Source organism: Acanthochromis polyacanthus, chromosome 5 (assembly GCF_021347895.1).
Source record: "Acanthochromis polyacanthus isolate Apoly-LR-REF ecotype Palm Island chromosome 5, KAUST_Apoly_ChrSc, whole genome shotgun sequence".
Lineage (NCBI taxonomy): Eukaryota > Metazoa > Chordata > Actinopteri > Pomacentridae > Acanthochromis > Acanthochromis polyacanthus.
The window spans coordinates 24,813,496-24,841,192 of NC_067117.1; the positions used below are offsets into that span (position 1 = coordinate 24,813,496).

General features: G+C 41.6%; 1 protein-coding gene across 1 annotated transcript; it reads right to left on the reverse strand.

The window, feature by feature from the left end:
* Positions 1–27,697, reverse strand: frmd4ba (FERM domain containing 4Ba). The gene is given in 25 exon segments (XM_051948287.1): positions 1–1,150; positions 2,091–2,329; positions 2,703–2,838; positions 2,939–3,699; positions 3,835–3,999; positions 4,919–5,054; positions 5,152–5,208; positions 5,348–5,576; positions 6,000–6,116; positions 6,193–6,326; positions 6,431–6,572; positions 7,942–8,080; positions 8,627–8,703; positions 14,326–14,412; positions 15,043–15,100; positions 15,561–15,626; positions 16,411–16,494; positions 20,511–20,533; positions 20,908–20,964; positions 22,212–22,294; positions 22,606–22,641; positions 22,644–22,705; positions 22,839–22,933; positions 23,034–23,099; positions 27,357–27,697. Coding segments are annotated over 25 exon segments (3,222 nt in total). The 5' UTR covers positions 27,519–27,697; the 3' UTR covers positions 1–1,139.

Here is a 27,697-nt window from a genome sequence, read left to right on the forward strand (position 1 = left end):
TGCTGACTTTTTTTTTTAATTCAAACAAATGCAATTATACAAATTACTAAGAACCAGCTTAACAATAATTGTTTACTATATATTACATGCTTTTCAAATACATAAAAAATGCTCTAAAAAAGGACAGAACCAGTGTATTTACAATACCAACATTTACATAGAACTCGATTCTCTTAAGAGAAATTGGAAGCACCAGTCCATGATTTCCAGCATGGAGGAAATAACCGTGTTAAAATAGAAAAAAACAAACTAAACTCAATTTTCTGTCTTCCTGCAGTGGCAGTTATTAAAAATTGGACTTCCAGTAATACTCAAATGGTGCAACAAATAAGTATTTGGCTCAATTATACTGTAAGTACTGACAGTGAGATAGATTGAAAACTTTGTAAAAGACAAACAAACGTGCAGGAAGCAGAGTGGTAGTTTGAAGCAATGCTGTGGTAAAACTGGATCTGGTGACTGCAGAATGTTCCAGGAAGTAGCCATCTTTTGACTCATTTTTAATGAGTTCAATCCTTCATTTTGATAATGTCCTTATCAATCCTTGTCTAATCCTTCATGGTTCCAGTGTTCATAGATGTAAGAAGCAGAATCAGGTCAGTTGTTCGTTGCTGCTCAGTATCCTCTTACCGAGACAGTCTCAGTTCTTGGTTTGTGAAATTGGTATCTCGAAAGGGAAACACCAAAGAATTTTAGCCCAAATTCCCTTTGGCTATACCACACAGTCCAGAGCAGGGCTTAGGTACAGTTTCAGTGCACGAGAGGCATCACCACAAACACTCGCAATCCCGACATGTAGACACTCCCGTGGGGTTTTCATAATGGTTTGAATGCAGGGATGTGCGTGAGTTTGGCATCTGCATTCCAGAGAACCAAAAGTGAGAATACTTCATTTGCTGAACACACTGAATTCCACAGAAGTCACGTTCCTTCATTCTTTGGGTCCCTTGTACACAAAAACAGGTAAGTGGAGTCTAAGGCACAGTGACAACTTGTCAAGGTAAAAATTCCACACAGCACGATAACAGGCAACTAAACTATTGTTCCTGGTTTTGAGTCTTCGTGCCAATAAATCTGGTCTTCTGGGTCCACGTTGGTGTGCATTTGTTTGCTGATGTTTGAGTCCGTTTGGCTGACATCTAGGTAAGATCTGTAATAAACACACAAGATTGAAACACATTAGGATGCCAGCTGAATGTAGACTGACTGGACAATCGTGGGTGGAATGAATTAACCCTGGGCTGTGGCACCAAGATCAGAGGGTAAACAGAGTAGATGTATCCAGCTGTGTTTTAGGCATGCTAGTGTCAGTATAAAACCCAGGGTCAAACATTCTCACCCAGTAAAATAGCAGATGCACACAGACACGCACAGCCTTCAAATGCAACAATGTTCAGGGGTCACATTTTCCCTTTGCCACACAAGTGCTTCCCCACCACCACAAGACACCAAGAGAAACAAATCAGAGAGAGTGATGTGAAATGATTTGGTGTTTTCTGTCCGCCCCTGCCACAAACAACAATCACCGTCACCATGATAACCATGTGGAGTAGTTTCCCATTCTTTTCTCTCACCCTTTTTTCTGTGCTGTGACTGATAATTGGGGTAAGGGGGTTAATTTTCCTGGTCAGTAGCATAGGCAACAGCACCACATCTCTCTAAAAGCCCCGCAGGGCACGGCATCTTATCACAACTCCGCCTTTCTGGGGGGCATCTGTACATGAGAGGGTTGCAAAGGTCAAGGGTGAATGGCAGCACATGGGCAGGGAGCCTCTGCGTAGGCCGAGAAGATGGCAAACGGCAGAGGACAACAAACAAACAAACAAAAAAAACTGAGCAGTGAAGGCTCACTTCAGAGAAATGTGACCACTGGATGACAATATGCCAGCTGGAAGAGGAAGTAGGGCAGGCATGTTTTTTTAAGAAGCCATGCAGTTACGTTATCATACATGACCAAACATCGAGACATTTCAAAAATGCAAAGTTCACTTCAAAACATCAACAAGCAGACTATGGAGTCACGCTGCAGACACAGTGAAAGAGGCAAACGCACAGGCTCCAGCCGCTGCTGTTTACTTACTATGAGCTACCTTTAGCAAAGGACACCTTACTGAGCCTGTGCCCTCTGGAGGATTGTGGCTGCGAAGGGCTGGAGGTCACCTGCCTGACCCGACAGCCAGGGGAGTAGGAGGAGGAGGGAAAGGAAGAGGAGGGCAGGGAGGAAGTGGAAGGGGAACCGGAGGAGGAAGAACTAGCAGGGTAAAAGGCGCAGCGCCTCTGGCCATCTGGGCTGTGCCAGGAGCCCTTTAAAAGCTGGGAGGTGCCATATCTATAAGAAAGGGGGCCGGTGGACAGTTAGGGAGAGCAGAACCATTCTTAAGCTCTGAGGAAGAAGTGACTGCTGGCAGCACAGATCCTATAATCCTGTTGCTGAACCAAGCTGTCATATCAAATAGTTGGATGTCTGTGGATCCTGTTTTATACTTTAAAGGTGAAGTTGAAGAAAAAAGCAACACTGGCTACACATTAATCCACAGTATTGTTAACTGTAAGGGATAACAAAATGCAGTAGCAGCTTATAATTTCTGTAGCCATTCATTGTAGGTAATTAAACAGTAGTGCTTAGCTCTGGGGATAAGGAGGATCAGGGAGTGGCTTATTGGATAAGGAGAAGAGCTGAGGCCAAGTTTTTTTTTTCTCACCTGTTGTGGGCGGAGTGGCTGTAGGGGGCTGCAGTGTATGAGTAGGACTGCGGAGCGTGCATGGGCATGTCATATTCCAACATATCCCTACTGCTCATGTGGCTGTGCCAGTTTCCACTGGAGGACACCGAGGACACTGGAAAAGTAGTACAAATTAGCAAACAACCCCCCAACATTTCAAACCAGGTTAAACAACATGATACACAGGAGACTAATACACGGTGCAGTTGTCTAACCTGATGAGTAGGCAGTGTTTCTGTTGTTGTGGCTGTAAGGTGCAGGCATGGTCTGATAACCCAGGCTGTGCTGGGAGCCTCTGTCATAGTCGTAGTTATGCGCAGCCTGTTTGTGTGCAGCGTTGCGATGGTACCAGCCTCTCAAGTGTTCAGCCACCAGAGCTTTCTGGATGTTCTTGCTGACCTGCTCATTGCTGCGGGGCACTGGTCGGTTCCTAGGTGGCCGCAGCGTGGCATAAGGGTTCTGCGATATACCATCTATCTCGTCGTTACCGTAGTGACTGTGCGTGTCATGGCTGTGATAAGCTGTTTGGGTTTGGTGATAGGAGGGATTGACGTTATAGTGGCCCTCCATCTCGTTGTCATACACATAGACTCCATTGGAGTAAGGCTCTGGTTCCGCGTAGCTTGGATAGCCTGTGACATAGTAGGCTGTCGTGGTGGGTCTGGCCCGAGGCTGGTAGGCATAGCACCGGGTGTCTGGCTGAGCCAGGTTGGGCATGCTGCCCGTGTTGGCGTACATGTCCTTTCTGTGGCGGCCACGAGTTCTGCGCCTATGGGTGTGGTTACCCGGAACACTGTACTCAACGCTGGACTGGCTTGTGTAGGAGGAGCCGTCATCAAGAACCTCGGTGCTGTTGCTGCGTCGGGCTGGAGAGACAGGGAATGCTGGTACAGGCAGCTTCGTCTCTGTCATACACTGAGACTGGGACTCCAGACTCCCACTGCGCTGACGGAAATGTTGTGGAGCATCCTCTGATCTACAATTGAAATCATGACTAATTAAACAGCTGAGTTTTGACTCACCCAAACACATCAGAGTCGGTTATGAACCAGAATTTAAGAGAACAAAAAGAAAAATTTGAAAAAAGTAGAATTATTCTCTGAGGCCTTACCTGAGCTGTGTGCTGCTGTATGCATTGCGGGTGAGGAGGGGAGTGGGGGGCATGCTGCGGGCATCACGTGGCTGTCTGGAAGCTGGTTTAAACGGGCTGCTGTGGCTTGATAAGGCATCACTGTGATTGTAGTGGAACGATTCCTGGACTTGGCCGTAATTTAATCTGGAACACAGATGAGAACTATGTTTTCAGGGCATTCACCTCTTCAGGGTAGAGTCTTTTTATGGAGATTAATACTATTACCCTCTCTACACATGCTCTCAGAACTAAAGGAGAAAAAACTGAGTTTGCTTGACTGCAGCACTTTAGCCTTTGCTTACACCTGAATGACTGCCATTACATAGTCCATGGATCTTTCTTTTCATGCAAGAGCAACCACTATGACTGTTAAAAATGACTTTAAATCTCCAAAGCCGACAGTAACACATCACCTGCATTATTTTGTAAACACTCCTGCAGTAGCTGCTGTTTAAAATTTCTAGCCCCTCTTTCCTGTTTCCCTTTTCCTCCCTCCTCTCAGCCTGGGATTGTTGTGTGCTCCTTCACAGGCAGCGACATGTTTTTTCCATCTATTTTTAAAGCCAGTGCATTTGGGCTGATAAGAGGGAGATTGTTGTAGAGGCAGGAGAAGGAGGGAGGAGGTGACTGGCAGGAATGTAGCTCTGGATCTACTCTACAGGTCTGTACTAGCTCCATGCTTCTAGCCTCCAGAGAAACAACAGTCATGTTGTATATACACCGACAGCATTTCAGCCATGTTTTTCAGTCATCTGCCTCACCTGTGTCTGATGAGACAAATTCAAATTCATTTTAATCAATTCGGTGGGGTACACAGGTTGCAATTATTTGCTTGCACTATATGCTTTAAAATGTGGATCAGAGTATATTTTTGTTTTCTTGGATTTTACACACACAGTAAGTGCTGGGCTCTAAGTACTGCCAAAACATGAAATACTGTGTCTGAATGCATTCTGTGTAGCTGCTGCTCACACTACGGCTCCTCTGTAGTCACTGAGTCAGACAAACATTGGAAATTAAAAAATATTGATGTGCTCCACGAGTGCCAGTACTAGCTGTGTACCTGCTGTCTCCAAGCTGGTCATTGGCAGAGGATCGTCTGTCCTTGCTGTAATGAATATCCAGAGTTTCTGCATGGTGTGGTCTTGGGGAGTATTGGACAGATCTAGACCTCTGCCTCTGGGAACCGAGCTCATCATCTGGGAGATAAAAGTATCATTTGAGTAAAACTGAATTTTTCTTTTCAAATCGAGAAAGGGATGAGGTGGCAAATACATGCACACCGCACACACTAACCATCATCCAGAGTGAGGCTGTCAGATAGAGAGCTGAGGTCTGACGGGTGGACATCATCTGGTCAGAGAAAAGAGAAAATGGTCCTCAGTAACACCTCTCATATGCCATTTTCTGCATAGTCTTGCATGACCAGGACTAATGCTCTACAAGCTTTGATATGCAAGATGTTTTCCCTGCAGTTGTTTATTAAATGTACCTGCTAAGATCAGTGAGGCTCTCTGGGTAGGTTTCTTTCCTATCTTGATCCTATAGGCATTGATTTCCTTCTCGATCTCCTCCAGCTTCCTCATAGAATCCAGGTAGTTGTTTTTCCTCTTTCTCTTCACTGTCTTGCAGAGGTCGCCCTCACTGGCTAGCTTCATTGCTGCTTCCACAATCTTCTGCTGCAAGGCAAACCTGCTTTCCAAATTCCTCAGTTGTGGGTCCTGCAGAGAAACACACAAACACTCACATAGTTAAGGGGGAATTTCCCCAAAATACACACCCATCTTGCGACCAAAGAAACAGACTTCAAACATCCCCAACCCAAGTTAAAAGACACAACACAGATTTTATCTACAAATATATATTCTTAGCCTCCTGATATTCATTTTCTTTTATTTTCATTCATATTCATTCTTCCAGCTGAGTTGCAGATAGAAACCAGCAACAGTCACAACAAATGTTTCAGTCAAAACATTAAGCAATATATACTTTAAATCCCACAATAATCCTCCTTTAAAGAAGTCAGCTGATTTAAATGATCACTAGGTAAACACAGTGGTGCAATCATGGTGTGGCATGCCAAATTACACAGCAGACAGTAATATCTCAAAACAAAAACAGAGCACAACAACATCCATACTAACCTCATCATACGGGAAAAGATCATCAAGCTTGAAGGCTGTCCCAACACGACGTCGAACTGGTGGAGCCTTCTCACCTGTGGCTAAGGGATACTCTTTAGGCAATTGGCCTGTAAGCTCCTGCAGAGAAGAATAATAACAGTCAGCTGAGAGTTTGGACACTTTTGGAAACAAACCAGATGACAAAGATACTCACAGCTTCTCTCATGCAGATCTTTTTCAGCTCTTCAAGTTTCTGCGTCAGTGTGTCTTGAAGGTCCTTTTCTTTCTTTTTTAATTCAGAAATCTTCTCTTTCTTCTGTTCCTCGCTGACTTCAGAGTCAGCAGAACCTGAAATATGCACACGTTTGATTAACTAAAAATTATAGCCATAAATCATCACTCATCAATCTGATATGAAACAAAAGTCATTTGCTGATTAACTCTCTGCTTACCGGCTGAGATGAGGCTTCCATTGCTTGCCATTATTAGCTGATCTTTGCTCTCAATACTGGAAAGTTTACTGATCCGTGGGGGACAGATCTCTGTGAGGTCCATGGCGATGTCTCCTGAACTCCTGGTTGTGGTCATCTTTGACTGTAGGTGAAAGACGATAAGGTCAGTGAGAGGAAACAAGGAGGAGGGGGATGAAGTAAAGCACGGATTGAGAGTATTTCATTTTAATGATAGTGCACTGCGATAACGACTGCATTTGCATGGTTGCTACGAAGCGCACTGCTCTCTCATCAATCAGTGCAGGCTCTATTCCTGGATGAACACTGACACACCATCTGCCTTCAGGAGAGACAGTGGTTGAATAACCTCATTTGATTGCAGCCGCACACGCTCATCCATCTCCACCACAAAATGCACATCACACACTACTCATACTGTATAATAGTCCCGCTGCTCAGCAAATATGCATCATCAATACATACATATGGGGCTCAGGTTTACCTTCAGGCCACTGGGGCAAGGTTTTAACACTTGTACAAGGACCTAGGGTGTTGATACACTGTGCCTTTTTCCAGCTATTAATGGCACAGTCATAAAAGCCATGCATGCCTTCCAATCTAAACACTTCTCATTTCATAGTGTTTCCTCTTAAACTACACCCACATGCAAGGATGTATAATAGTACAACAGATGATAACTAAGATATTCCTTTTATAATTAAGACCCAACAATGTCCTAATATACAGCTGACTGGTATAGAACCCATTTATGGTGAGACTGAAAGTCTGGGATGTCTCTTTCTCAAGATATTTACAGAAGTCACAGGAGACGCGAATCAGGCAATGCATCACATGCTGAAGAGGTTGTGACAAAATAAAACTTTATAACAGCTCCTATCTTCCTCTTGGAACTGAAACAGAATGACGACCTCTGTGTGTTGTCATCTGTCTAGAACAGGGGTGTCAAGATCCGTTCCTGGAGGGCCACTATCCTGCATGTTTTAGATGTTTCCCTCTTCCAACACACCTGATTCAAATGATCAGGCTCGTTATCAGGCTTCTGCAGAGCTTGATAATAAGCTGATTATTTGAATCAGGTGTATTGGAAGAGGGAAACATCTAAAACATGCAGGATAGTGGCCCTCCAGGAACTGAGTTTGACACCCCTGGTCTAGAAGTTACTCGTATAATAAACATGTCAACTCAGTGGCTCCAATTGATATCAGTCAAACAGCAATGAATTTTATCACCCAAAATGAAGTTCTTAACATGGTCGCATTGCTTAACAAACTGTAAAGGAGCCTGTTATTTGCTCTTCCAGCATGGCCCTGAAAAGCCTGCATTACACACACACAGGTCTGACCCTGATCACTAGGTGGGTCACCTATGCCGTCTCACACAGTGACACACATCAGTGGAAAATTAGATTAGATTTTTTTCACAATGACTGAACAGGTGGAAAATGTGAACAAGGAAATGTGACTCGAGGAGGAGACTTTAGGCAGACTCACTTTGCTTTGCTTCCTGTCCAGGTAGAACTGGTGCTGACTGATGGCCATCACCCAGATGGTTTTAATCAGAGAGTGGCTGGCATACCATGTGTGAATAACCAGTCCAGCCTGTCCGAAAGTTCGCTTGGTCACTGCTCTTCTGTAGAAATAATATCACAGTCTGTACATCTACTGATGCAAGGAGCAAATCCGTTCAGTTGCTGCACTCAAAAAACTAAACACTTGATGGTAGATAAACAGGGCTTTAATTAAGGTTTAAAAAAGATGCATTAAGCAAAGATTAGACAAGAATTATTATTAAATCCAATTAAACTTTGTGGGTCTTTCTGTAATAATATACTCAAGACAGATGAGCAGCAATTTTAAACATGAAACAGTCAGTGGGATTTAATAACAGCTTTAGAAGCTTGAAGTGCCACATTAAAGGGTGTGTGAAGGGCAGAGGTCTTACACTGACCTTCGAATAACAAAGTGCTCCTTGAACCACAGGAAAACACTCATTTAACAGACAGGTTAAAGCTATTAACAAGGTGTCCTAAATGGGCCACGGGCTGCAGATGCCCTTCACAGTCCGTAAGGTGGAGGATAAGGACATCTGAAGCAAGAGCAGCAGCTAAAATGGGAACACTTCCATACACAGGGAAAGCAGATCAGTCGAGATAAATTAAGTGGCTTGTCTTCTGACCTGTGTGGGTCGTTCACTTCCACTGCAAATTTCTTTTCGCGGAAATACAAATTCTCCAACTGCTTCCACTGAAACAACTGCAGAGATAGACAGTTCAGTAGAGAGGGAGAGAGGGAGGGGTAGAGACATTACACATCACTGAGTACACAAACCAACACAGAACTATTGATTAAAATGTGGATTTACAGTACATAAACAGAAAAGTCATTTGACAGACTACAGCTGTAAAACACACATTCACATCAAATTACTCAGAAAAGCTAGAAGCTTCCCATCTGACGGGGATCAATCTCACCAAAAGACAGCACAGTGGGCAAGCAGGTATTCAAATAACTGGCTTTGTTTCAGCCACAGCAGCCTGCCTTTTAGCACAGCTTATAATACACACAATACAGCAGCTGAAGCTGTGAATCGGACTCAATGGGCCAGCCAGTCAGGTGTAAGTTCGGGGTAACACAGGAGCAATTATAATGCTGCTGCAACTGCAGGGAGCAAAATCATGCCAGGCGGAAAGCCAGCTTCTCATTTCATTATGCTGTGGAGGAAAACAGAGGCAGCACTTCTCTCCGTGTCTGAATGAAACATCTGCTTCACTGATAGCGGGTTAACTAAACAGATTTGGAGGCTCTTGCCTGTGAACAGCACTCCTCGGCTCTCATTTTGGAAGAGAAGATAAAACACTCAGGCTGAGATTAATGTTCACAAAACAGCTTTATCTGATAACCAACCTAGAAGTTGACAACATAAACGCTCCAAACTACAGAGAGATTGTGCTTCAGGAAAGAAATCACTATGAGCTGACACATCCAATTCCACTCGGACAAATATATTCACTGCATCAAAAGCACAAGACATATCTGCCTTCACAACAGACAGAGTGCCTGTATATCTTACTGAAAACACACTACAGTATAGTAGTCATTTAGAGAAGTGCACAAGGAAATAAAAACATGAAAACTATCTAAATCAGCTTGACAGGTAACCGGTGGACAAAATAACATCTTACCGTGAAGGGTATTTCTGCGCTTTTCAAATCCCTGCGGAATTCACTTGGGTTTGTATTGAATCCTTTGACTTTGAGTTTCCCACAGGGCTAGAGCTTCCTCGAACAATACTCTCTCTTGTCTGTTCTCAGGGATTCAGATAGGTGTTGCAAGAGTTTCAGCTGAGATGGCTGGCCACACCTCCTTAACCACAACCCCTCCTCCTGCTCTGACATCACGGACACATCACTCTTCCTTCAAAGCTTTGTACTGCTCTGAGCTGCTCTCTCTCTCTCTCTCTCTCCAACACAGCCCTCTTCATTTTCAGTCAGACCAGATGAGCAGGTTACAGTCAAGTATTTGCTAAGCGAGTTTTTGCCATGTTCGAAGACATTTAACCTCTGCTCTGCTTCCCGTCACTCACACACTTTGAATTCTCCACATGTAGTCTGGGAAGTTCTCTGCTTTTCATATCTTAAATACCGCTAAGGCACTGTTGTGTAGCTGAATCCACTACAGCCATCCCCCTACCAGGCAAACATGTAAGAAATATGTTACTGAGGGGTAATCATTAATAGCAGGCATCATGTAAAGGCAAGTGAGCACACAGCAGGGCTTTTCAGCAGGAGGAAAAAAACTGTATTATACCTAAAATGTTTGACAAGCTGAAATCCCACTACTACACTTTAACTGGAGGATTCCATTTTTTACGTGTTATAGATGCTATTGAATGCATGATATCAGCATGGTGGATCATTGTGCATGCTTTTGCAGCCAGTGCTGCACTCTTTAGTCAGTCTGCTGATGAGAGGAAGAGCATTGCACTTAATGAACAATGGGGGAAAAGCTGGCAGACGCATCCAAAAATCTAATCTCATTGTGGAGGGAATCTCACACCAATTCACACACCCCAGTCGCTATCACTCTGCCTCATTTACATAGTAATACCAGATAATAAAGGTCTACCTGGTAAACACACATTTTCTCTGGCTCCTTTATCCTATTAGTGAAACTCTACACTGTGTCAGCCAGTGCATGGATGACACTAATAAGACTCTGCTGTGTCTCTAAAATATGACAAGGATGTGACACACCTCAAACACCACAATCACAAGACTGCAAGTAATTCATTTAACACGGAAACGGTCCAAGAAATCCTTCAGTGACTCATTAATACAAGTCATGTAGAGTAAACAAAAGTAACCATTTTCTAAAAACAATGAAAGAGCAATGTAACAGTACACAAATTTCAGTGTCTTCTCTATTTACACGTCCCTTGTTATTGCCAAATGTCTCATTACAGGCAGGTGGAAGTGTGCCAGAAATGCCTGTGGTTTCAGATGGGATCAGGCTGTTCAGATCCAGATCTCACCAGCAACCCAAGGACCCCCTGAGCCACCAGTCCTTAAAATCATAAATGGATGAAAATGTGTCAAAGGGCATGACTCACATGTCTGTACAGAAAAAGATCTGCCCCACCCTTCACATAGCACGTCACATACCAGCACCGGCTGTTGGCAGCACTGTACGTTTCCACAACATGACGCATAGCTTAAAGTTGTGAAAATGTGAGGAAGATACCGGAAGGAACTTCATCCAGTATTTATTCATGACAGGGGGAGTTTGGTAAATTACATGTGACCACGGAAAATGTCAGTTTAGTTTTCATTTAAACATTTCTTACGTTTTTTGCAAAGACACCTTTGAGTTCATTCAGGTCTTTCAGATCATTCCATTATTCCCCGAGCCTGACCTTCATAATAAACTGAAGACTTGTTTTGGTTCTGCTGGCTCACCATATATCTGGACCAGCATGTGGTCTTAAAGAGTGTCTCATTACATGCTGGGAGAGAGCCCAAGTGACAGAGAGAGAGAAGGGAACACAGACGGAAATGTCTTGCGAAAGTCAGTCTTGTGATCTGCTTCAGCCACATCAAATTTCCCAAAAACACATATTGCTATGATGCTCCATTTTTTATTTCGCATACTGAATACTTTCTAATCCTCTTCCTGAACATGCATCAATGTTGCAACTTTCTATCTCCTATGTCTACTCCAGATCTTCGTCACACAAAAATCTATTCTTTCTGTCTACATGCTTATATACACTGCATCTATGCATAATGGAAATGACAGGGTATTCAACTTTACTGAAGTATCACTTCTCTCAGGCACAGCAGGGAGATGGAGCTTTTGAGTTTCAGGCTATTCAGTAAGGAGTGATCAAGCTGGCATGCATGCAGAGAAGATAATGTGGGGTTAAGCTATCCTACGGCTTTCAGAGATATTTTCAAAACTTAAAAATAAAAAATACACAGCACTTTAGCTGAGCTTCTTATTTATCATACAGTACTATCAGGGAGACAAGAACAAGAGAACAGGTCCAAATTAATACTGCCACATGACAACAAACCCAAACACACAACCATCCTGTCACAGTTTTAAAGGATGATCATAGCAACTATTGATGTGATTTAGTGTATTTATGTTTAGCAGGTGAAAACTAGCATAACATAGCATCCTCACCTTATTCTGAGCATGTGAAAGCTTTGCACAGTATTGTATTGAAAGCTAGACAAGCTGCACCGGTGGTCAACTGACCTCCCACTACTACTAATGCTAAATCCAGGCCTAGCCCCCTCTGCAGATGACTGTTTTGTATTGTTTGATCAATTGTGTTCCCTCCAAGACACACACACACATAGATTACCATAATGAATGTAGCATGCTGAGAGGGGCAGGGCAGAGGGCAAGGAGGGATGGGATGGGCTGAATACAGGGACTGTGAGCTAAGAACGGAAGTACTATCAATATTCCCCAGATATGGAGGTCTCCCTTCAAGGCAAACAGGGAAAGTAAGCACACACATCCAATTATCAGCAAGAGCAACAAAAAAAGGTCATTTAAAAAGGCAACATTTTTCCCACAACAGGAAACTCTTGGGTTTCTCATGTGACCGTGCCCTCCTTGAGTTAGAAAAGGCAAGGTTTAGTTTTGATGAACCCCTCCAGCACCCCAACACCCTCATTGCTGTCCCTGAACTCCAAACAACCACCCAGCCACGCAGCTGGCACAGTGCCAACCTCGGTCCTAGTGCCCTGCAGCTTCCCACGAAGCACCATAATTATGCCTCCACTAGGAGGGCTGGGGAGAGGCACTGTGCCTGTGCCCATTAATGCTCCGGTATTCAGTGTAACAGCACACCCTGCTATGTCAACACCCTGCCATATAACAACCGCTATGATGAGTCTAATGAAAGTGGCTGGCGAGTAATGCTCAGTTGGGATATTGTCAAATTACACCTCTCAAACATGGGGGACGGGAACCACAGACCCAAGTACACACATTTAAAACTTATGGCACAGGAGAAGTAAAGTAATAATAATCAAACCAGATCCACCATAAAGCTAAAAAGTCAAGCCTGATATTTTAAGGTACATGTTTAAAATGAATTAAAGGCATTATGGAGGATGTTTTTTTTTGTTTAATTTGTCTGATTCACATAAAATGAATATACTGACCTTTAGTGGACTTGTATGTATGGTTTCTAAAAAAATAAAAATTTTTAAAAAATAACTGTGGACATGGCAGGACCTGAAAAACATCAACCAATCAACGCGCTCGGACCGAGGCCTTCGGTTTGCTCCCTTTCCTGTCAATCAAAGTGTGTTGCTTTGGTATAGCTTCGTAGTTAGCTGGCGACTTGTTTTGCTCATCTTTTTTTACATAATAGCAGCTAAAGATCCAGGGGGACCCAGCCGTAAAAGACAACTTCACGAGTCCTACGCAAGTTTCTGGAGGGGGGCGTTTCTTCGTAAATGTTAAGAAGTGGGAGGTTAGAGGGAGGTGAGGGAGAGGTTGTATGTGCGCATCCGCATGCTACGTTCAAAGCTGTAGGAAATTAAATCTCCTCTAATGCCTTTAAGTCTGAATCAGAGCAAAATATACATTAATGACAATTGTGCAACAGAGTTGTTGGTTACTTGTGATACATAACCAGTTACAAAATTACAGTGTAAGTACAAAAAATGAACTTGCAAGAACAATATAATTCCACACATTTTTTTTTAAGTGTTAGTATTTGTGTATTTCCCCCTCTAAACTTAGCAAGTAGAGCTGTTTTATAATCCCTACAACTGTTCATTCCACTCTTGCCAGTATTGGTCCTTAGTGTGTTTGCTCTTACACTTACAGCCTTGACTGAGCTGAGTACATACTGCCACTCCAAAATATTTTCCCCATCTGTGTTCCTCTTTCTCCTGACTGGCATGGGAACCAGGGTCTTAATTACGCCTATTTACAGTCTGGATGGATCATTAACTAGCTAACAAGAAACGTGTGGATGAAAGCCAGGGTTTCAACTGACAATTAAACTACTTCAATGACACTCAATATTACATACTTTCACAAAGTTAAAAGCTGGTATCTTTGCATCTGATGATTTAGTTGTTCGCGTATCGAATGTCACTTGTAAGAAAACCAGATCAAGTTTATTTATAAAACCCACACGCTAAGTTAGTCCCAGAAGGCCTGCACCCTTAAATCTTTGACAGAGATGAAAAAAAACTCCACATGCAAAAACACAACAAACAGACATAGTGTCTGAAGTGGGTTAGTTTGGTACTGAAATCCCAAAATTTGAAATGAAAACTAAAACAGCTGAGGCAACTACTGCAGTTGTTAAAAAACAAAACCATCAAAAATAGGGCAACCTACCTTTCTTGGTTTCAGCTTATCCTGCAAATCGTACTGGCCGATGCCTTTGTAGCTGACTCCCAGCCACCACGGTATTCCCTGCTTGTCCTGCATGACAGCACACACACGCACGCAGACCACCACTCATTAGAGATACTTTAATGGTGAAAGTTTGAAAAAAAGAGGCCTGTTACCAAAGCAATTACCCCATTAGGCTCACAGCAATACCAACACAAGAAGAGATCAAATGCATTATAGGCCTTAAAATCTCTGCGAGCCCAGCTGAGTCATTTTAACGCTGTTGTTTGATCTCCTCAGACACCTTAATTTAATAGGGTTTGGAAGGAAAAAGTGAGTGGATGTGTGTAAAAGCAAGAAGAGTTGAATGGATGAATCCCTTAAAAATGCTTAAGTAATCATGCTGCAGTGGTTCAGACTCACATTTGGCTAAATCCATTCAAATTATTTAAGCTTTAATTTTAGAATAAGCCACTTTGTCACATTCTCTTACCACCCGACCAGAGGGAGCATGGCTCTGCATGTTTCTACTGGAACATACATATTTTGTTGCCTTGGCTGCAGCAAGGACTTTAGACAGGGAATGTCTCATGATTCAAGCATATAAATAAGTAAGTACTAGATTGATGTGTTAGATTAGATGCTGAAAGAAACATGAATATGTTGACATAAGCTCATTCAAAGGTTCTGCTCCTGTATGACTCAGGGCACTGCAGTTACCTTCACTGGGTAATAATGGACTCCATATGTTGGCAGTGACTCCACCAGGGCCAGATACCTTCAGCAAAAGAGGAACAGGTTAACAGGAATTCAGTCACTTACACTTCATCTCTGTCATCTGGTCGCTGTTGTACAACAGACAGAGTGGGATTTAAGCTACAGTCATTGAGAAGCCACAGTCATTTGCAGTGGCAAGCTGATCGATTTGTTTCAGGGCCGTGACAGAGGGAGGGAGAGTCCATTGATCAGTTCAAGGGCACAAATCATCTGAGCGTAAAATAGTCAGGGTTGAACAGAGTTACAGTCAGGGGAAAAACACAGTAGAGGACTGACATCCTCCCCAAGGCTGGCTGGCTGCCTACGCTAAGAGCACCTCCTCTAATTAATGACACATTCTGGCATGGTGACAGCCACCTCTTTTAACAACAGCCACCAGAGTGCAAACACATGAGGTTAAAGAGTACATTTGCAAATCATTTTTAAAATACAAAAACAATAGATTTGTTTGCATGACTTACTGTACAATGGCTTGTCCTCTGGTAAGTCCCTTTAGTTTCTTGTAATGTTCAATCACTTTGTCTTCACTGTAAATGGAAAGATAAAACATTTAATGAATAATCCATCAAGTGTAACAATTTCTAGCCACAGAGGGATTGTTGTGAGGAGGCCCTTTTCTTTGACACACATTCTGTCTGCTCATGCAGAAAATGCAGTCTGCCCTACTGGCCTGCTGATGGCTCCCATCTACCTCCACCGCAAATGCATCCCATTTACTTCCCATTATAATCATCTCTTTTTAACAGCACAGTGACACTGCAATTTCACTGCGGCCGAACAGACATAAAGAGAGAGAGAGGCAGAGGTGTACGTGTGGCCACCAGCAGCAGAGTGTAAGTTTAATTAGGATATTAAACCAATGGATCTGCCTCGGTTAGCAGCAGACTCAGATGACCAAGAGATGAGGCAAGCAGAGGAGTAACAACAGCAATGTGGAAGAAAGAGACAGACAGCAATCTTTCAGACAGTCAGCACCTCCAAGTGCTCTCTTAGGGCTAATGAGCAAACGTAATTAACACAACCCTGGCACTAATGAGTCACCCTATCAGTGGTGAAACCCATCTGCTAACTAACAGCCAGGTCTGTATGCACTTTAACACCTAAAACTGCTCTTCTGGGGAAATCACTCCTTCGCACAACCTGGTGTTTCTGACCAGTCTGGAGATTTCACAGCTGAATGTTAATTATATGATATGAAGGAAGAGCCATTGTATTGGTTGAACCCTGGTAGGCTACTCAAAATTATCCCGCAAACCCCTCACACTCATGCCTTTTGTGGTGTTCTGAGAGGCATCAGAGCAGATATCTTACCAGTAATTGAGAGATGGGTGCTCCCTTAATACTCTGGTGGGTAGGACTGGTAGCTGCTTTAGGTCCAATGTGGCAGTCTCAACACTGAAAAAAGCAAATACAAACTTTACCAACAGTGAATATAATCATTTACAATATTAATTTCCTGTCTAGGTCGGTTCTGAAAGAGAAACAGTTATATAGAGTCACAGTAAGGCATCAATATTTCAGTATTAACTGATAACAGTCTGTTATTTAGTTCTCCTATACATGAAAATCTCATTCAGTCATTAAAAGATTCCCAAAATGACTTTAAAATGAGTGCTACACAACAACAGAAAAGGTAAATGTTGAAAAAGTCTAAAAATGTGTCAAGGAAATTTCTTCATATGTTCATACTTTCACAGCATGGTTTAAATTTCTATCATAATGCATGACAGCAATAATTCTTGTTTGCAAACCTTTTGAAAAGGTGCAGTGTCAGGTTATTGTTTTCATCTTTCTTATCTATAGTATAAGGAGTAGCACTGCTTGCCAAGACTAAACTTGAGCTTCACTCATGTCTCGCCAGGCTTAATTTACAAAAGCACATGCAGGGACTTGAAGTCATAAGGAGCCTTTCAAGTGGCTCGTAGAGAAATCTTTCATGCAGGTTCTCTGCGGCAAAATACCTCACAGTAATCCTATGGTATGATGGTAAACAACAGCATATTAATTCCCCTTTTAGCCAAAAAGTGTACATGATAGATCCAACAAGTACAGTTGCTCTCACTCACAAACTCTCAAAGTGCTGTAATGAACACAGGACTGATGGGGTTATCTGTACAGACAAACTGTGGTGTTTGTGCCTGTCAAGGTATGTGATAATGAAGTATGAGCAACTCCAATCTCATGTAGGTGGGAGCACTGGGTTTACAGTTTCTGGTGGACAAAAACAGTTCAGGCTTGGCGGGCCAGTCCAGTGGAGACCTGAACAAAAGCCATTCACAAGCACTTGGCAGCCTCTGCCTGTGTTGAAAAGCACTGTATGGGCCGGCGCTGTTTCTAAACAGTCCATGGCCTCTCAAACAGGACTTCAATGTGTAGGTCAAACCATATGTCATATAAATCTATTAGAACATCCTCAGCTCTTGTTTACTATCGTATATAACTACATCAGGATAATAAAGTAAAAGTACTGGATGAGTTCAAGCTTAAAGCCATTTGACTTTCTGGGCATCAATTTAACTCGTCTTCTTCGAAGAGTAATGGAATTTAACACTCTCTGACGTGGCACGACAGAAGCATAATGATCCAGTTATGTGAAGCAGCTTACTAAACAAAAACAAGAGTGAGCCACTGCAAGGGCAGAGGCACTTGAATCACTCTTCCCTGTAGCTACCTCTCCTAGGTTGACTGGGTTTTGCTGCCACGGCACTTAGTTGTGTGTTTGATGGCACACATTTTATGGGGAGCTGGGCCCTGGTGTTGTCGGGGTGATCTACTCTGCAGCTGCGCTGCCGTGTCAGCAATCTGGAATTCATTACTACGTGTGTTATCTTCCCGCAGCCTGCAGCATGGGGGCAATTCCTAGACCCGGTACAGCCCAGCCCAGTGCAGCCAGCCTACCCAGTGTGGGAGAGATAATACTCATGTGTCAGCTATTCCATAGGGCTGAGACATGGTGACTTCGAAGGGAGCACAATGAGAGAGCTGGTTGCTGTGAATGAACCACTAACTACAGGCTACACCTGCAAATAGAACCGAGGACGAAAACTGTCTGGGTGTAATACTGGCTCAAGCGTGGTACATTTCGAGCACTATTGACACTCAGTGAATTTAGAATCACATGCAGATCATACATATTTTAACAGAGTAATATCTGAAGCTCACTTTTGAAAGTGATTGCAAATATACAAGAAAATTCCCCTAGTAGCTCTTAAAACTGTGAGGTATAATTAAAGGCATTAATCAAATCAGTGTTTTCCACAATGCTTTTAATAAATCCCCAGAGAAGAGTTGCAACATGTTACACTCAGCTGTGGATTATAACTGCAGGTGGTGAGAGGAATAGCAATAAAGTGTGAATCAGTAAGGCAACATAAGACGCAAGGCAATACTAACACAGCAAAGGGAATTCTAACACATTACAAGTACAATGGGAAACCTGATGGTGCGTTAATTCAATGCACAGCAGGGGGTCGGCCCACACGGCCACAATAACATGACTACAGTGAGTCCTTCTGACGCCAAGTTGTCTGCAATTGGACAGTAGGTCTGGCTCATCCCTCTTAAGGCAGCTGGCTGTGGGAGGAGGGCTCCCTGACTCCTCCACAGCTAATCTTACTGCTCCTGGACCCTTTGCTGATACAGTGGAGAGGAGACACATTTATATCATATGCTTCATGATGGGATTTACTGCACTGGTTCTCTCAAAGAAGTAGAAATAAAGAAGACCACTGACAGGAATGAGAAATACGGTAAATGCAGTAGCTTAATAGCAGCATTAGATAATGGTGCGGTGGAGGGCTGCCGTGCTAAAGTGAGAGAAATCTTGAGAAAACAACTTCATTTAGCCATTTTCTATATACTTTTCCATAGAAGGAAACAGGTTCTATTACTAGAATAGGTGTTATATAAAACAAACAAGTTTGCCAAGTGTTTAACAACTTAATAACTAGAAACCATAATCAGAATGTCCACGAGGAAATGGCTATCTTTGCAAATAAGAAAGACAGCTTGATTTGGACAGATTCCCATTCTCACTGCTTCGACCAGATTTGTTGGCCAGTTATCTTTTATTGTGCTTTCAGAGTCAGAACAAAGTGCAGCCCATCCCCACACCCACATGAACCGAAAGTTGAGACTGTATTGTGCACTCTACAAGTCATGGTAAAGCAGTTTTAAATCAAAACACTGAGGCATAAATCCCAAGTGAAGCTGTAATAAAGGCTAATTAATATATATCAGGTCAGTCGTGCTTGTAAATAATAAAGCGCTTAATGAGCACAAGCAGATGCAGCCAAGTTGCGTTTTTCTTTTTTCTAGGAGAACAAAGGCAATGGTTTGACAAGAGGTCAAACTGCATTTTCAGCATTGCATATATCACCATTCAAAGCATACAAGCACTATTCCTTACAGAGCACAAATCTTTGTGTTTGCATAATGGACAAAGAGGCCTTTAGAGGCAAAGCAAAGAGACAACACAACCACAGGTTCTGCTGCTTGGACTTGTTCAGTCACCCAATCAGACAGAGCAGTGTTTACTAATGGCAGCTAATGCCCTTCACTCCTATAGCTGGCAAAAAATGCACACTTTATCAGCAGGTCAAGCCTCTGCCGGCAAGGCCCACAATGAAACATTATCACCACTAGTGAACAGATTGTGGAGGTTTAGGACAAAATCTCGCACCAGTGTCATCGACCAAATCATGTACACAGTGTTCTTGTGTTTGTACAAGTATCACACAGGCCATGTTTGTCAGGGTATGTGACATTTACTAAGAGATGACACAATGACAACATGTCAAAAAGAACTGTTTTCCACGTGTTGAATGTATAAACAGATTGCATCAGTCTTTACAGACAACAGTGTGACAACAAATGCTAGTATTCTGACTTTAAAGGGAATGTTTGGACCATGTGGATGGCAGCATGCCAGCAGGGGTTCAGTTCAATGTCACGAGCAAAATCAAGACAATTATTAACTGAAGGAAATCCAACATAAAACTAAATCTGAGCAAGTCAAGTTGTTCATTAACAGACAGTCATCATTTATATCCTGACAACTGCCTGAACAACCTGGCTTCCTAGTTTTGATAAAGCAATAAACACTTTATAGATTGTACAGAGTCTGCATTTAAATACAGATTATAGTTCATGAAATTTTTCATGTCTGTGTATGCCAATATAGTCAAGCATATATATATATATATATATATATATATATATATATATATATATATATATATCTTAGTACATGCAATGTTGGAAATAGACAAACAGATATAGTTTATCTTAATCATGCATTTTATGCTGCTTTTCTTACTCAAAACGTGTTACATGGAAAGTCTACTAAGACCTTTTGGACAGACCTCAATTTCAATAAGAGCTTTTAAATTATAATATTGCAAACTTCTTACCTGGCGTAATCTCCTTTGGCCTCCTGTAAATAAGAAAACAATGCAGTTATTAATAGCAATATAGGAATATGTAATCCTTACCGAACTGACCAGTATGCTAATGTTAGCTACCTGAACAATATACACAAAGGTAACGTTACACGACTAAACTGCAACAGATTTAATTTGACTGGGATTTAATTTTACTCATAACTAAAGGCTAACACTGTCTTGAAGTAAATCTTGCGTTAGAAGTTAAAAATATTCCAAATGTTCAGTTTTTGTTGACAATAGTTCCGACCACTGCTCTCTCAAGGGACAACTGTTTCAAATGTTGCGTGCGCCGACTGTCTTCATTCACATTTGCGGGTGAGTGAGAAAATTCTGCCTAAAACGGCTGCGACAAACTCATTCTTACCTGCAATGCGAACGCAGCTAACTTGAAAACATTCCCACTCTCCACTTCAATGGTCTCCTGTTGTAAAAAACAGTCAAAATTGGCAAGGGTTATCACAAAACATACACAAAGTGCAGCCTGCCTGAAACACTTGACTGAAGAGAGGACCTTCCCGTCCCGTACCTCGGTCCCACCGTTACCGACTGAACCACTGCCACAGAGACGATACGATGTTTAAAACTGTCCCCGGCGATAATTTAATGGGTTTTTAAGCTCCCAAGTTCTCCTGAGATTTACTGTAAAAAGCAAAACACAAACCGGTGCATACAAAGCCCGGTTGAAGACCTTGCCTGAAGTTACTGTCCCCTTAGTAAAAGTGGTACAGTCCGAAAGCAGGTTCAACAGTCTCCGTCTCCCATGGTGACCAGTCTGCTCGCCCCGCGAAAAAAACTGCACTGCAACGTTTGATCACATGCCGCCTTCAGTGCTCCTCGTACATTTGCTCATCCCCCTGTCCTCTTGTAACAACTCGTTGCCCACTTCAACAGTAACACTTTTAGTAGATTTTTTACTCTCTTCCCATAGTTCTTTGTTCTGTCTGAATAAATGCAAAACGAAAACATATTACTTGAATGGCATCCTCACTAACTAAGCGTGATTTGGAAAATTCCAGGTAGTACTTGAAAGCATCATCTGCCATCCTGCTCTGGACCTCAGTGGCATGTAGTAGTGTGTAATCTTAAGGACTGTGTGAAGGATGTATTTTTAAGTTTAAGGAAAAAAGAGACATATACACACTCAAAGATTTGTATTTTCCAAAGTAAAACATCAACATAAAGAAATGCAAAAAAAAGCAAGGGCAGAGTATGTGAAGTCAATAAAACAACAATATAATAATACTATCTATAATAAATACAACATTTCTGCAAATTCCTACAAACATTAGGCAAAGTTGAAAGAGATGAATATAGTGCTAGAAAAACATACATGTGCGCTATTTGAATATTAAACCCTCAGTCATGTAAAAACGAGTTAAATATAAGTAAAATAGGACACTTGTCATTACACTGTAAAAGCACATTGTACGTTTTTTCTTATGCTGTTTCTACTTGTGTTTATATTTTTGGACATTTTTCTACTTTTGGATATGTTTTAGGTCATAGTTTTCTGCTTATGTTAGCTGTGCATTTTGTATTGAGATATTTTTGTCAGAGTAGGCTTCCGTGCATAAGGATATTGCACGCAGTCTATCTGTAGCTTCATTAAATGCAAAATCTGATTACAAAAGACACATTTTCATTAAATAAATGCTTAAAAGCACTTACATTAAACACTAAAGATTTAGCGTTCAGGAAGAACAGCTCCACTGTTGTGTTCTCTTTCAGGAAGGTGATCCTCTCAATAAAACCTGTGAAGAGTTTATTTAAAAATCGAAGTCAGAGCATTTCTACCAGTGTTTCAGCATTATATACATACTTGATCATGCTCAGTATAGTAATAATGTTGGCATTCACATAACAAGGCTAAAATGTGTTTCATTACTGCCACCTGCTGGTTACAGTAAGTCAAAGATTCTAAACAGGCCATCTTAATACAAAAAAAAGACCTCGATCACACATAGCTTTTTATGTAAAACAAGCAGATTTTATTAGTCATTATAGACTGGTGTTTCCAATAAGTGTTCTGTTGTTCCACATTTGGCAAGCTTTAACAGGGAGCGGACTCACCTTACAAGGAACTTGAGCTCCAAAGGCCTGAAGTCTTAGAGAAGTCATGATCGAGGACTTTACGATCCAGCTGGAGCCAGTTATTCTGTCCACTAAGAAGATATAAAAGAACAAATCATGCAATACTGTTATCTTCATTTTTTTATCCTTCTCTTTCTTTCATCGTCATTCAAATGAGAACAACCTTTGAAGTCAATCCCCTTGTCGTTGTTAAAGTGTACTTACGTGTCATCTATGAAGAGCAACCCAAAGTATTCCTTCTCCTTCAAGTTAAAGTGCGAGGCCACCAAGTCTAGAAGCTCACGGGACAACAGCTTCGGCTGGGAAGTTTAGGATAAAGAATTAAAGAAGGCGGAAAAACAAATGTACATCTGAGACAATTCCACTCCCTGACCAGAATTTAAAAACAAATCAAGCTACCTGAACCAGCAGCTCCAGCTTCCTGCCATCGAGGAGGTGAACCTGGCACAGACGGCCCTCTGTCATCTGCAGGGGGAAAGATGATGTTAGAAATGGCAACTCCTGTAAGATCTCATTGCATGAGCACACACATTGTCTCACCTCCATCTCCACCTTTCCTCTCAAAGCCGGTCTTCCACTGTGTCCGCCCTGGGATAAAATGCCTCCTGTTTTTTAGGGAGTTGAACAGTGACTCACCTCAGTGTCATGTTTGCCTTGTGCTGAATGAATAGGTAAGAAGAGCCACAGGCAAGTGTCCATATGGGACCCACGCTCCAAAGATCAAAGCCATACAAGATCAACCACCTCATTTGTGCACTAAGTATTTTTAAGACATGAGCTGCAAATTTCAGCCATAAATCAGCTCTTTCCTAATCGCAAATCTTTGCTATTAGTCCTTCATACTATTGTCCCTTTCACCACACATCCTTCCTCTACATCAACACTGGTCTAATGAAAATCACGAAAATGTCATCATCCCACGCTTTCCTCTCCCCGCAAGAAAACAAACGAAAAGACAATGAAGTGCTGGTCCAGAGTTTAATTGAATTCCCACTCTATTGTTTACAATGAATGGTATAAAGATTCATTCTGGTGCTGTCAGCAGATTTACCTCTCAGTGGAAGGAAAGGTAAATATTGTTATGGTGAATCATAATCTAGTCATACCACAGCGTGTTAAGCTGTTCCAACACACCCTTAGTAACATGCTGAAATATTGAAATTCTAAGTATTGTACCGTTGTGGATTGTGACACTATTCTGTCTATTAACATGTTTTCACACGCTATATTTAAGAGTTTTACAGTGCACCGCCACAGTGAAATCCACCTTGCATTTGTGAAGTTTTTTCAATCAGCCCTTCCATCTCTAATCCAAAGTGAAATGTGAGCAACCATAAGCAGCAGGATAGCTTAGCTAAGCACAAAGACTGAAAACAGAGGAACAACTAGCCTAGTCTGGATGTAATTCCACCTGCCAGCACCTCTAAGGTTAATGAACATTTTTTATTCTTTCAAACATTGCAAAATTTCACTTCAAGTCTTTTGTGGAATGCCCACATCATTGATGGAGCAAGTCTCAAATCATTTTCTTGATTATTGTCTTATTTGCTTTTGTGGAATTTGACCGGCGGTGAAATTATCACCATTTTAAAATTTATATTAGTGTTTCCTCAGTCCCTGATTTAGTTTAGTATTCATTCGAGACTTAATGTTACATTTCATATGAATGAAAAGAGTTCTACACATAAAATCTGATGTCTTAGAATAAATCCACACAATTATAAGAACTTCACAATGGTTTGTCCATTTCTCTCAAATAACTTGATAAATACTGTAATAATACAAACATTCAGCACACAGTGGCTTTAATGCATTTTAATATGCCTTGTAGTGGTGAAAAAATTAGTACAAAATAAAAAAAAAACTGTAAGAAAGCTGCTTTCCAAGTCTATAATTCTATAACCTTCTTTGTTCCAGTTACAGTAGTGACAGCAGTACTTTACTACGTTTGATCTCAGGAATCTCAGTGCCAAGAATGTGACTGCATGCTTTTAGTTGCCAAATGAATGTGTTCAGGATGCTTTTTTCTGTGACTTTAGTGACAGCATGTGCCATCCAACTAGTTGGCTCAGTGTTGGAAAGTGAGGGTCATGTTAATGTCCAGTTATTGTGACCGCAGGGCGGGAAAACGCCTTCTGGTATGGCGTTAAACTTCAATCTAGCAGCACATATTGTTCTCGGCACCACAACAGAGCTGCCATTTCACTTTTTATATAGCACAACTACTTTTCCACTTTGTTGTTTTTCAACGCCCTAAACCTCAGTGAGATTTATGTTTCTTTGGGCAGAGCTGGACTCCTCAACAAAGGGCTGCATTTGCAGTCACACTAACTTGGTGTTATGTTAACTTTTGCTCTGAAGCACCACATTTTAACATCATACCCACTCCTTCAACTGCATGTCCAAGTATGTAGTGAGCTGCACAGTGGGGCAGTTTTAAGCTGCATATCTCTGTGGTCCAGAGGCGGCAAGAATCTTAGTCACCAACAAAAACCAGGGGAAAAACAACTACTGAACCTCACCTCAATAAATCCACAACTCAGAGGAATTTGTCTTGATAAGGAGAATTATTGTGTCCGACAGTAATTTCCACTGTTTAAACAGGGATTAATCACTACAGCAGACCTCTCCTGAGTTGTTGTGGTTATCTAGGCCACAGTCCTTCCAAGAGCTTATCTATCAATGCTGTATTGTTGTAAACCAGTGACATCAAAACACAGAGAAAGGGACAAAGGCCTTCAGTTAACAGTCTGATTGCAACCAGTCACTGAACTTTTGATTTCACCATTAAAAACTGTGCATGTGACTCTAAATCCTTTATCCCCAAGTCTTTTCTCTGTGTGCCAATGCATAACCAGCTTCAAAGGAGCACATAAAACATCAAATTCAACTCCCTATAATGGTGTATATTCACACCATATTGTCAAAAAAAAATATCATGTAAACACCACTGACCAAGCTCCACCATCCACTTTTTATTCAAAGACTGACAGAGATCACTGCCATGAGTTCAGCTGAAGTGAGGACCTGAGCTTCAGAAAAAGGTCCCTGATGATAAAAAGGAAAGGTCACAAGTCACCACTAAGTCAGGGAGGTCATCCCCTGAAGCCGTGTCATTATGGGCAGGGAGCCCTGATGCTGCTTTCTTCACATGACTCCTGCTCAGGCTAAACTGAGGCCACCCTGCAGGTCTGCAACCCACCGCTGCACCCATTAAGTCTACACTGTAAGAAATATCTGTACATTAACAGTAGTAAGACTGTATATTTAACAGTAACTGTCCTTAGAACATGATTTATAGATGTGCTTCTGCTGATATACATATTTGAATTGCCTTATTAACATGTGATGTAATAGCTGCCAAGTCTTTGTTTATGCTTGTTTGTAGTTTTAAGAGAAAATGTGATGATACAATTTGATCTCTTTTATTTTAGTTCTGTATTTTTATGGAATTGTGAAAAAATTTAGTTCATAAAAATCAGTTGCTACCACAGAAGACTTGCTTATCAGCAACTCACAGAAAAGTGAGTTTGTAGAGAATTGGCAAAAGAGTCATTTTTCAGTCAGGCAGATTTAATACAACATTTCTATTTACAGTTACAGGAAAAAGTCCACCATGTTTTCGGTAAAATGATGCAATTTCGAATTTTTAGTTTTAATATTATACATATAACATTAATACCAGAAAATTTTCTATTTTTTAATGTAGAAGGACCACTGATAATACTAAATGTAATTTTTTAAATAAAAATGATAGATTTACCATTAAATAATAAAAAATGTCATTGTTTCCTTTCACCATTTTTAAAAAAATTACCAGACAAAATCCAGATTACAAGCAGCCTGTATATTCACTGCTGTTTTACAAATGGCAAAATGAGTTGATGAGTAACTGGACAAATGTATGCAAAGCTGAAGAAAGAAACTCTTTACCTAATTGAAATTTTGGGCCTTTTCACATGAGTGCATCCATTTCATGACACTTTATATTTCCATTTTGCTACATTAAAGAAGGAAATAATTTTACTCTGCCCCACTTATTTAAAAAATATCGTTACTAGTTATCTGTCAGACTGGAATTAAATTTTACAACAAATGATGAGTGATGCGTACACAACACAATTACAAGTCGGTCCTACCCCGACAATGACTGTACTTTTACGTAATAGAATGAGAAAATCAGCACTTTGGTTTATTATCATGTTGTTTCTGAGAACCCCTTTTAAGAGAAAGCGGTGTCTGGTGTTTCGTGTAGTTTTAAAATATGTCAAAGAGGGAAATTTTTGTTGTTTTACCTCCACATGACAGCATATTGGGAAAACACAGAAACCTGATCCCTTTCAAGTTTACACTGAAGGCTTGTGAGGAGGATACGTTAACAACACAGACAGCGTTCAGGTGTTCCAGCATTTCAAAGACAACTTTGAAAGTTCTCCTCGTCAGCCAGACAGTGAGATCAAACGGCTGGGCATGCTGCTTTCCAAATGACTGCCATATGTGCAGCGAGAAGGACCCTTGTTAAAAAACAGACTCACCAAGAGGCAGCCTCCTCACATTCATACAAATAAACACATGCATACAACTAATAAGCCAGATGAGGAAAAACACTGACGCACTTCACTCAGAGGAAAGTTAAGCCATAAAAATTCAATTCAGTAATTGATCATAAATGTTGTCATCCGCTAAAATCTGATGCTGCTGCTGCTTAAGGAGCTGTCATACCTGGTAGCATTTTCCAATCCTGAACCAGGCTTCTAGGAAGCGTCTGCATGGCATCAGCCCACGGTTGTACCACCTCCTCAGTGTCTGGTGTGCCAGGCTCCAGACCAGCTGGCTGCTCGATGCCACCAGGTCCTCCATTCCACGTATAATGCGCACAGCCATGACTTTCTCCTCTGCTGCCTAATATCTACTTCTGCTGATGACACCTCTCAGAACAAGAGGAGGTGATCTGCAGGCCACTTTGTTTTGCTTCAGAGCAACAAGCTGAAAGGAGCACACACACTGGTCTACTATGTCTCCCAGCTGATGTAATGTCAGTGAGAGTCGGCGCTCTGGAGAGG